Genomic DNA, 13,075 nt, shown 5'->3' on the forward strand with positions numbered 1-13,075 from the left:
AATGCGTTGAATTTACTATGGGATTTTTTGGATTACAAGTGTAGTTTTTTTGTTTCCACATCATGCATCTTTGTACAATAAGGTATCATGTATAAATAAAGATAAAAAAGTTACACGTCTCTGACAAAAACTTCCACATCGAATTTTGAACCCAACTCATTAACAGGTTGATTGGCTGTTATTTGTCTGTTCTTTGTATATGCATATGATCATTAAAATAATTTTTAAAATGAAATTTGGTATATGATTTTGACATGAAAATTGAATTTCAAATCATTTCAAGTTTTATATTCAAACACATAATAGGAAGAAGTCGAAAATTAAACTTAACTTCCTACTGTATGGTAATAATATAAACATACTATAACGAGCAGCATTATGTATTTGAGAAATTCGATGTAAGATTCTGCGAATATGTTAATGACATGAAAAAAAAAATTGTTTACCTAAAATATATTTCACAGTTTATGACGGATCGATTTTTAATTAAATGAAAAATTCTTAGAAAGTGTCTAAAATATTATTAAATCCGAAATAATTCCAATCTCTTATATCTACATAATTAGTAACTGTACAGTAACTCTCATCTTTCAATTTAATGTTTATTTCCAAGTATGTTATATATTGCTCAAAAAGATAAAATATGTATTCACCTCAAAATTGTCTTATGCTTCAGACATTTACTTATTATCCATCCCATTTTATTGTTATAGTGTAGTAAAGTTATATTCTACCGTTTCAATTACCAAGATGTTGAAAAATCTATATGTAAATGTCATTGCATAAAAAGTCAAAAGCAATTTATAAACAGTCAAAGATTCTAAAATATTAAAAATTTATACTCTTAAATTTGTATTCTAATTATAAACTATTTGCATATTATTTAATCAAGAGTTGGAGATTTAATCTCTAAATCTTCTCCCGAAAAAGCAATGAAAACTATCAGATATCGAAAATATTATTAGGTAAAATTTTTAATTAGAATTTTCAAAAATAATAAATAAAAAATTCGAATTGAGAACACAATTTTAATTTAAAGCAGTACATTGATACTTGTTTGTATGTAAAACAAATATGTGAAGTTTCTTCTGTAACTTCTCACTTTCACTTAACTTTCTTTTCTAATTTATAATTTATGTAACCACGAAAATATTTTGCTACAAATATTTTTGTGGTTAAGAACGGCAAATATGAAAAAAAAAATTAATAATGATTTACGTCGCCAAAAAGATAATTTTTATATCTATCCAGTTGTATTGATGAGAGCATTTATATTTCTATTCCATATTTAAACTGTATGAGAAATATTATTGGATTTTTCAAATTTTTAATTTAAAAGTGAAGTGTAATGATTCAGCTTCTTCCCTGGGTGACCACTGTGACATTCCTTTTTCCGACACTCGATAATTTACATTCCGGGCCATTCTTCATCAACGAAACTCCCACAGTGTTAAATGCCTCCAGATTGCCAAATGGAAGTCCCTCCTTTTAAGTACGGTCGTCTGACCAATTAGTGCTAATCCAGATAAGGAACCACACGTGCGTTTCCCAGGGAAATAAATCTTGTCTTCGAAAGGCGAGAGTGTCAAACACTCCAGATGTCCAGATGTCCTTCATTTTTCCCATTGTGGAGGGTGGATCATCAATGGACATTTCCCACGGGCGACCAGAGACGATTCAGGTTGTTCTGAACGGTGATTGGGTAACAGGGAGTGGACAGGAAAGGTGGAGTCTGAGAGAAAGATAAAAGTTGAGATTTTTCGGAAGAAGAGGGAGAGAGGAGCTTGGTACGAAGTGGACTTCTGAGAAAAATTCAACCGGAAGGAAATTAGATGGATTCCTAGAGCTAACCCTGCAGTAGCCTGAGACGCCAACCGCCTGTTAGCTGTTCTTGTGAAAGCGTTTTCTCCAAATTTGTTCGAGGAACTATTCTTGTTTAAATTTCGTGCTATAAATAGCATCATTCCTTTAACCTAGATGAGAAAGAATTGTTTTTATGTAATAAAGCTGTAAATAAAGAATTTGATCATAACGCTACCTGTTATTGGATCGAGACTTTACAGAAGTTAAATAACAAGAATGAAACCTTTTCGCTACACTGACATCAGTCTCATACATGCGCAAAATTTACTATTCTTTTAGCTTCGGATCTCTAAGCTATAAACTTATCCCCAAAAATCGGAACTGAATTTTTGCTTCAGTTTCAAAGAATAGTCTTGATTTCTCTGATGTATCAAGATATTTATTTAATTGTCCAAGATCTATGTCCTTCATTTTCTTTTTAAAGAAAATTATCTTCTGCCTTTTCATACACTTTTAAAAAAGCACTTTCTAAGTTTTTATTTCTAAATTTTTGTATTTAATGATGATCTTTTATTTTTTAGCAATGTTGATTCATGCTGTGTGTCAGTGAGTTAAAAAAAGAATGGAAAACTTATTTATAGATTTGAACTCTTACAAAGGGTTTATACTATTATACTATTATATCTTACAAAGGGTATATACTATTATATTATACACTATTTATTGGTCTTTGATGATTTTTAGAAAATAATAAATATGTTTAACCTTTTCAAAGACACATGCCACTCTAATGCATGGCTGATGAATTATTTTGTGATCACAACATATAATACAAAAAATGCATTGCAATGTAGTACATTATCTGATGTAATTGATGAAAAAATATAATTTCATCGCTTAGATAGATGCATTTTTTTTTTGCATCAAATATTCCTTTTAGTTATAAGAGCGCTGAAATTACCTCTTAGGGATCTCAGATAAACGAGATACTGTCTGCGGTTTTGTGGCCAATACAATCACTTTGGTCGCATTTGGAGCACCTGCAAATATCATAAAAAAGAAATCAAATAAAACAGAATTCAGTTTTATCTTCAATATTTTATGCTTATGCTTTTATTTTTTTACATTGCTTTTATTTAATTACATTTAAAACTGCAGAATTCAAATAGTAAGATTTTTTTAGTTATTTATTATATCAGTAATTTATTTAGTATTACACAAAGCATGCTAAAAAAATCAAAAATTTTCATCGTTTTTTTTTTTAAAAAATGCTTGTTGGAATTGCAAAATATATCAAGAATTTTCTATAACAATATGGCTGAATACGATTGCATGTAAAGCGTAATAAGCAACGTATAAAGATAAAATAGGGTATAAAGCGTTTTCACATCACTTTGAAATAATCAGAAATTTTAAAAAAAGTTTTTAAAAAATCTATCGCATTTTTTTTAATTATATAAGCAAACTGATTGTTAAAATTGCTTTGCCATTAACTATTTGAAAAATATCATAAAAGTTTTAAAAAAACGATTTTTCTTATTTCGCATGTGATTTCTAAATGGACTCTAAGCTCTCCTCACATTTTGCACTCCTTACTGGTCAATATAATAATACTAATTGAACCACGTTGTCAGATCTGAATACCGTAAAAGAAATAAATTTACAGGAAAAATCATAGCAAACTGGATGGAAAGTATACATTCTCTATGAAAACCTGCCTATACATATTACTATAATATTTAAGCCGAGTAATGAGTTAGTAAGTACTATTCCACATTATTTATTGTAGCAGTAACTCTGAACCTTAATCATGAAAAGACATAAAACATAATATATGCTTTTGATTTATGAAGTTATTAATCGAATTAAGCTAAACATCTTGATATAACTTTATATAGTGCAGCTCAATTTTACAGTGAGAACTGGAAATTGATTTCAAGAAAAGAGGAAAAACTGCAACTACTACAACTCACTGCAAAAAAAAACCCATATAAAACAATAGCTTTAACACTTTTAGAACCTTTAATATAACTTAGATTGAACCATATGAATCTTTAAAGAAACCTGAAGAAGTGTTTCTGTAATAAACCGAAATATAATAGTAATCAAAACTAGTTTTTTCAACAGACCTTATTATTTTTGATCACATTTAGCCCTTGCTTCTGTAATAATGAAAAACAAACGCATATATATGTAGTAAATATATCTAAAAATTTAAAATATAGATTGAGGAATGTCATAAAAGAATGTTATAAAGGAATGTTACTTTGTGCAGCTGCAACGATTTTATCAAATTGGTCATATTCTTCGCCTTCGTCTTGAAAGTGATCTAAGGCGATGATCATTTTCGGATCCACAAATTTTACCAGATTTGATATGGCCTATAATTGTAAGATAAATTTCAACATTTTAGTAACATATTATACAAAATGGCTTTTTGCAAGGTAATTTCAGGTTTATTTACCTGAAAAGATAATTGATAACACGATAGCTGGGTTCGGAAATTTAATTATAAATTTAATGGCAACAAAAAAATGCAAGCTTTTAAAATCAACAAGGTGATCTGCAATTCCCTGACTTAATGAAAGAGAGCTTTGCCTTTAAAAGATTTCAATGCATTTGTATTCTTTTATCATCTGATTTTTTTTACTGTAATATCAGACTCATTCATTCAGGTGATCAAACGTTTAAACTATTATAAAGAGAGAGAGATTATAATTAAAGTTGTATTTGTTGTAATGAAAAAAGAACACTGGTCAGAATAATCTGCAATTTTATTTCACATGTATATAGTAACAATGAGAATATGTTTAGCGACAAAAAAATGGAGACCAAAAAATGGCGATGTATTCATCATAAAATGTTAAAAAAAGATTTCGCTAAAAGATTTTAAGAAGCTAATTACAAAACATGGCAGCCTCTAAGACAACATGGTGCCACAAATAATAGAAAAAAAATGGTTTTTAATTACTCATAGATAAAAAAAATTAGAAAAAAAACAAAAATGAAATCTGTTTTTAATTGTTCAGGCCGAAAATAGCATAAAAAGCAAAAAACGATGAAATTATCAAGAAAAGGAAGTAGGAGACGACTTGTTTAAGAAATATGCAGCCCGCTATTTTCTCTTACGAGCTGACAGCACAAAAAACATATTCCCCAACCGGTCGGAGTGTTTTAATGACGATATTATGAATGCATTTCGTAATGAGTAATTTCAATTTATCTGAGTTTGCAATCGTCGCCCCCATGCATAATATATTTTAAATAAGTCACATGGGCTGAGGCCAGATGATCATGACGGTCAGGCTGTTGAGAAATAGGTCTAATTCTGTCATTTCCAAAATGCAGATTCAACAGCTTTATCACTGGCGTTGCAATGAGTGGAGAAACTCTATCTTGCATAAAAGTTGTGTTGTCCATACATCCGTGCTATTGTAATGCTGGAAAAAGTTGGTTGATCAAAAGAGATTCGTAACGAATTCTGTTAACAGTACAGGACCCGAAAAGGAAGGTGCCAACGATAATTGCTTCCGTAAACCTATACAATTTAGTGACATTTTAATAATAAAAAGGCAATGAGTGCATTTGGCGTGAATTCTATCTGGCCCATATGTTGCTGTTTTGAGTATTGACCAAACTTTGGAGAGGAAAATGGGCTTCATCTGTTCACAGAATGCTCTATGAATATGTAAGAAGGAATTCCATTCGAAATAATTTTCTTGTTTTGGTAGTCCAGGACGAAGCAATTCTTGAACATGCCTAAAGCTCGGAAAATTCCCCGTGCACTTAACGTCTTCAAGCATTGCTTGACTTTTCTTGCAATGCGTCAACCACATCCTCTATTGACATCGAAGCAACTACTTCCCATCCTCTGCCACATTTCACGTCAAATGAACCCATCTCTTCGAATTTATGAATCATGTTTTTCATACCGAATGCAATCATCAGACAAAAGCAGCTTCTTAAGTCCTTTAACGTCTAGATTTTCTTCAATGAAATTGCAGCACTATCAGCGTTTTTTTTTATTTAAAGAAACTTCAGAAGCAGAGCCCATTTCTTTAATGATTGAATCACGAATACTTTCTCAGACAAGGAATAACAGGAACTGCATGTTTCCCGCCCTTTTAACACAAGTGTAATGTGCGTTGCGCATGTTATGTCTTTTAATTAGTATCTTAAAATTAAGATATCTTTTTAAATAATAGTTTTTAGCATCATATGTTCATTATAGCACCATCTTTCTAAAACTATTTCTCTTTAGTAAATCAAATTTCCTTTGCTTCGCGTGTACTTATAGGAAATATCAGGTTATTCTGATCAGTGATTCTATTTTTACAGCAAGAATTTTGGAAAGTGAAATTGTAAACATAATCAGTGCATCTTAATATTACCATGCTACGCAATCTACTACTTTATAACAGAACTATTATTTAGTAAAACTTTTAAATCATTATATTTTTACTGTATATAACTCTTAAAAAATTTTACTACATAATTCTATGTTGTAAGCACTTCACAAGCTGGGTGGGTGAGCTTTGTAACCTACCAAAATGACTGTAAGTACTCCTCACCGTTCTATAGTACTGGACTCTTATTTGGATAATCTAAACTGGTATCAGTTATAAAATAAAATAAAATATCAACAAAGCTAATTCGGATAAAAATTTTCCTTTTTAATAATTGAAATGTCATATGACTGGTATTTAAAAAATTTTATTGCTTTTTATAACATAAAATCAAAATGCTGATTGCTTGAATTATTTAGGTTATTTTTAAGAAATATTATTTAAATGATTGGATTTTAAAAGAGTTTATCAACAAAAAATTGAACTATAAAGTTAAAATTCTTAATTCAATGTAGATATATCTTACTTCAAAATTTTTTAAAAAAATGAAATTAATTTTGGAATCATTGTATTTTAAACCTATTCTCCCAAAAAAATTGTCCCTTTAATCTGCTATGTTAAAAGTTTAGGTTTGAAATGAAGTTGATTTTTATGAGCTGAATTAAAATTTTACTTAGTGATAAGATGTCATTACGTATAAAATTATTATTTTAAACTATTGGAAAAATGACAAAACGTTATTTAATTTTATACAGACATTATATTGCTAAAGAACATATGTAACAAGATTGCATTTACTTGATATGGGTCTATATTATCATCACAGTTATGATATTCAACTATTTCAATTTTATGGTTATAGAAAAATTCATGAAGGAAATGCTTACTCTAGAACCATGAAAAGGAAGGGGCCCACTCCAAATTGCACCTATGCTTGTCGTTGCAAACATAGCAAAAATGGCTTCTTTCCTATTTGTCATTATGCCTGAAACAATAAAAAAGGGTGATTGTATCTCATATATTTCTTAAATTATTTTGAAATACATCAGGATCTGATTTTTGATTAGAAAATTCTAAATTGAAATGAACAAAGAGAAAGGAATGAGAGGAAAATAATAGTGAATTATTATTCTAAATAGGAAAAAATATTTCCAAATTACTAAAAATTATTTGATGAATATTGAATATATATATATATATATATATATATATATATATATATATATATATATATATATATATATATATATATATATATATATATATATATATATATATATATATATATATATATATATGGTAACCTATCTAGAGTAAGAAATAGTTTGAAAACGAAACAAAACAGTTTCGAAATCGCAACTAAAAATTATTACCTATTCAAACTAAAACCAAAAAAGGAAAAGGAAAGAAACTTCATAGTATTTAGAGAGCGCAACTGCAGCTACTTCTAAAACACAGATGAATAATACAAAAGTATTAAAATCAAGTTAATAGGAAAATAAAAAAAATAAAAACAAATAAAAATTAACCCCCCCAAAAAAATATATATATAAAAAGAATCCGGCCTGAAGACTTTTTCAAGGGTCACCCTCAGGCAGGGATTCAAAGAAAGGAATTTTTTCTGTGAAGGAAATCCAGACAAAGGTCTAATAATGATTCCTCGTGACCCGAAAAACAAGTCAAGGGCATTCCAATGGGAACAGCTTTCTCAAGTGCTTTAGCTAATATTTTCCTACATCACTATGAGAAAAAATAATTAAATATAATTTAATAAACGGGTGGAGATATATTGATGACCTACTTTTGATTAACTTCGACAATACTAATATTATTACTAATTGCTTTACAAAAGATTTAATTCTAATGGAAACAAATAAAAATCAACTTGAGGCTACCTTTCTGGATTTAAAAATCGAAAGTGCTAAGGATAAAACAATAGTTGGTATATATGATAAAAGGGATGAATTCAACTTTAAAATAACAAAACTATGTAACTACCATTCCAATCTAAACTCTAAAATTTTCAAAAATCTAATTTTCTCACAAGTTAACAGGATCAAAAGGGTTTGCAATAATAAAAATTCCTATATTGAAGCATCAAACAACCTCATTAAAAATTTAATTAAAAATGAATTTCCGAGAAATTACTGTAATGTCATTTTTTAATTAAACAAGGTATGGTTTGGGATTAATCCTTTGGCTTAAATAAAAATAGATCTTTCCTTGCATATTAGATCACTCAATAGATGGCGCTGGGAGCCTACAATGTCTTACCTAATTTACCGTTTGTGTTTTTTAAAAAGCGGGTGTCACAATCAATAGCTTAAAATTTCCTTGACTGCTGATGGTAAGTTCTTGCCTTTCTTTTTTCCGTTAGTGCTATTTTATGATATTTTTGTTTATACTGTTAATTTTGTTATTGTATTTTTACTTTGTGGTGGTTATTTTCTTCTAATTTGTTGTTTTGTATTTTCCTTTCTGTTAAAATGGTATATCTCTTGGGCATAATTTCAGGAGATTTTCGGGTCACGAGGAATCATTATTAGAACTTTGTTTGGATTTCCTTCACAGAAAAAATCCGTTTCTTTGAATCCCTGCCTGACGGTGACCCTTGAAAAAGTCTTCAGGTCGGATTCTTTTTTATTTTGTTTAATTTTTATTTGGTTTATTTGATTTTCCTATTAGCTTGATTTTAATACTTATATATATATATATATATATATATATATATATATATATATATATATATATATATTATTTTTTAACAAATATCTCTTTTCTAACTGAATATAATTGCCCTTTATGATCTTTGAAAATATTTCTAATTCTTATTAAAGATTAAGAAATTCTTATTAAGGAAACATTCTTAATTCTTATTATCCAACATTTAATTTTTTAAGCCGAATTTCAATAAAATTATATTTCTACTTATGATATCTGTAATATAATATTTATTATATATTAGTTTATTATGAGCTATTATACTTTTATATGTTAATATGTTATTATATAGGTTTTCTTTTTAATCTCATTTCAATGGTTCATTTATAAACCCTTATTAATTTCCAATTGGAAAATACTCTAGATGACACAAAAATATATTGTATTGTGTGAATTAATAAATGTATTGCTAAAAAATTATAAAATCTAAATTTTATATATTCTCAGGTCCTATTAGCCACATTTAGTAATATATAATTCCACGCTGAACTTTTAAACATTCGAAGATTATACTCTTCCATGATTTAAACTGACGAAATTATGAAGCCTTAAATTTCATTATTTTAAGTCATTCAGAAGTTTAAATGGCACTATCCTGGAAGAGTTGATCTTTGATTTTGAAAAGTTTTTAATGATATATTTATTTAAATACTCTATAATCATTATTCAACAATTATCTTTAAAGCATTATAACACGGTCAATTTTAGCCGCAGAAGAATGAATCATTTTTTAAATTAATGTGCCAAGAATATCTTACTAAAGATGAATACGTTACTAATAAAATGAGGACGACGATGTAAATTGTGGATATCAAAAATTTTTCAATAATCCACTTATTTGCACAGGCTACATAAAATGTAATTCGTTAATTCATTTAAAACATTTTTACAATCGAGAGTATACCGAGTCTTTAATAAATTAGAAATAAACATTTGGGCTGCAAATCCATTGGATACTTTATATATGTTTATGTATAATATAATTAATATAATTTCTACAGATAATTGGAATTATTTATCATTACGGATAATTGGAATATATTATCTAAATAATTGGAATTATTTAGCATTAATTTATGTGAAATATAAAAAAAAAATATTTCATTGCAGTTACATTTCAAACTAGGCCTTGTTTTGGGGTCGGCATTATTTATAATTAAATTCATCAGAATAAATAAAGCTCATCACAGAAAAACGACAAATAATTTTTAAGTAACCTTGAATGCATCTTTTGTTTATTTTGTATTTACTGCAATACAAATTCCATTTATGACATACTTTATTTCACTTGTTTCCAAAATATTTGTTAAGAAAATCATATTAATTTAGTAAATGGTGGTGATAGAATTATGCTGCCCTTTATTATATTATAAATATCAATTAAACAGGTTATCTTACAAACACTAAATTAATAATTTCGGCTGAAATTTTATTTTCCCAACATCTATAAAAGGAGATTAAAATTTACTAGTTGATTTATGATTTTTACATTTCATTTAGAAATAAATTCAGACTTTTGTCTTTTATTTTGTTAACGCGAAGTTTTCTTAAACATAATTAATGATACATGAGAATTAAATTAATTTTTAATGCATGAAAACGAATAATTAACTATTTATATGTATATCATTGTATGTATTATATTAATGTATATATCTAACTATTCAGTTTATCTTACAACGAAATTTATACATGTCGCATTACATATTACTTGTTTCAGAATTCTGTACCCGCATTTTGCAGTCTATTTTAATGAGGCTAATAACAAAAAGTAAGAAGAATTTTTTTCTACATTTCTTTTTTAGTGCGATTTTTTTAGCAATTCTTCTTCTATATTGTCTAAACTGGAAATTTGTGAATTAAAAAAAAAAACTATTGGTTAAAAAATAAACATTTTCAAACTTGTATTATGACTCTATTCTAATGAAATCAAAACTGGCTGCAGGCTGTCAAAAAAAAATTTGTCTTAGGAAAAAATAATACTTATTATCGGCCTTCGATCACCAATTCATAGCATACTATTAATTCAGTCATGTCGTTAATGTAGTAAAATCATAATTAAAGTGAATATTATGAAATACAAATCGCTAATCTTTTCAAGGTTTTTCTTTTAGATTGTGTAAAACAAAGGCATTCTTTCGAAAATGGAAAGTAGATAATGGTAGGCAACAAATAAAGAAATATCTGGGAAACATAAATCTTCAATCGAAGTAAAAGTTGGGGAAATCCCTGAGGTGATTGTGACTGAAGGACTAATTATTTGATTTCTTTTACAAACTCTTTTAAATATATAAATGTTTTAGAAACACTGGCAATAAAAATTAAAACTATAAGTTAGAATTATTCGCTGCTAAAACCATAGGAAACATTGAACTGAATTTAAAATTTAGGGAATGATGATCAATATTAAAGTTTAAACAAAATATGCTTTAAATTAATTTAATTGCTAATCACAGATAATTTATAAAATCATCTATAACCAATGAAATATAGTTTTTTTATAGGATTTATTCCCAATTTTTTATTTTTAATATTTATGTAGTGTATTATGCCAAAAGACTGAATATGAAAGAATGTTTAAACATTCTTTGTTATTTCATTATATTATTCATTGTTATTCATTATATTATTATTATCTGAATTATTTCATTATATTATTCATTGTTATTCATTATATTATTATTATCTGAATTATTTCATTATATTATTTTTTTTTAGCTAGTTATGTTTCATGTTGAGGGCAAACTCATATATTTAACTATTTCACTATTGACCCAGCCCAATCGACATGCAAAATCTATCCCGGAGGTTCCCTTTCTGTTTCAAACGATGGGTGCAGGATGCAAAACGAGGACTCCTTGAGGATAACTCGTTTGTATGGTTGGTTGGGTAGGAACAGTAACGAACGAGTTAAAGAGCATTAAAATTTCTTTTTTTCAAACTTAACAAACTTTTGATAAAATAGAAAAGAAGTCTTCAAGAATTGTAATAGTCGTTAGATGTTAAATAAAAAATGCCAGCATGTCTGGTGAGTGACTAGTGCGAAATATTCATAGTTTAAGAATTTTGAAAGAAATTATACTTACAGGCTACTCTGTCTCCGATTGTCAAACCATGTTTCCGAAAGGCTGCAGCATATTTCCTAACTTCTTCGAACATTTCGGCAAATGTCACCGTATCTTCATTTCCTTTCTCGTCTTAAATAGAAAATATTGTAATCAAAATTCTACATATGCTTAAAATTGTATGGAGGATATTTATTTTGGTTCTCATACACATCAACACTCTTTTCCCTTTATCTAGGCATTTTAGAGTCGAAAGTGAATCGAATGAGTCAAATCAAACAGATAAGAGATCAGTCAGTAAACAGAATCCCTTTAAATACATTACCAACCAATTATCTATCCTCAGAAACCTCAATTTCTCGGGAGCTTCGGGTCACGAGGGGTCAATACTTCACACAGAGATCCCTCACAGAAAAATCACTAGCTTGAATCCTTGCCTGAAGGTGATCCTTGATAGAATCTCTAAGTATCTCTAAGTCTCAATTACTAGAATCTCTCTACTCTAGAATCTCTAAGTCTCAATTTACTATATATTTTTTACAGGGAAATTAGATAGTCTCCCTCCGAATACAAATGCATAAATAAAATAGTTATACATTTTCTTATTTCCTCAATTACATATAGTTACCCAAATGAAGGTTGGCGCAGCATAGCCGACACCGGCTTTTGTGCCATAAAACGCCAAAATCCAATCCAATCCCAAATGAAGGTGGGATTTCATTGGCATTATTTCATCTGGTAAAAAAACGACTATGATGGCGTGTTGTTGAGTGAAAGAGAAAAAATAGAAATGTAACGTAGTCCGTGGAAACTAACTTAGAACCAATAGCTAATCAGACTCAGAATTGTTGGCAGACGTTAATGAAACATTTTAATTGAAATTACGTAAAATTTAGAGAACATGAATTATTTTCAAACAAATCTGAGAAACTGGTTTTTTCCTGATGTTGTAGTGGCTGATGATTAAGCCTGCGTGATTTGGTTGGTGTATATCAGCTCTGCTCACATAGCGAGAATAAAAATCATTGTTCCATTGAAAAACTATATTGCATCACATACACTCAGTTTCATGCGCATACAATTGCAATTGTCGATTTCTCTAACACTTTCTTCTGTTAAAAATTGGATTAATGTTTTCTG

General features: G+C 28.4%; 1 protein-coding gene across 1 annotated transcript in view; it reads right to left on the reverse strand.

Moving 5' to 3' along the window:
* LOC129963296 (acetoacetyl-CoA synthetase-like) overlaps positions 1-13,075 on the reverse strand; it is a 42,928-nt gene that overhangs the window by 16,016 nt on the left and 13,837 nt on the right. Inside the window, exons 5-8 of the mRNA XM_056077578.1 lie at positions 11,957-12,067; positions 7,037-7,134; positions 4,070-4,184; positions 2,765-2,843 (exon numbers count right to left, since the gene is read on the reverse strand). Coding sequence (XP_055933553.1) covers positions 2,765-2,843; positions 4,070-4,184; positions 7,037-7,134; positions 11,957-12,067 — 403 coding nt within the window. The remainder of the gene's footprint in view (positions 1-2,764; positions 2,844-4,069; positions 4,185-7,036; positions 7,135-11,956; positions 12,068-13,075) is intronic.

The sequence above is a fragment of the Argiope bruennichi genome, chromosome 3 (assembly GCF_947563725.1).
Source record: "Argiope bruennichi chromosome 3, qqArgBrue1.1, whole genome shotgun sequence".
Taxonomy (NCBI): Eukaryota; Metazoa; Arthropoda; class Arachnida; order Araneae; family Araneidae; genus Argiope; species Argiope bruennichi.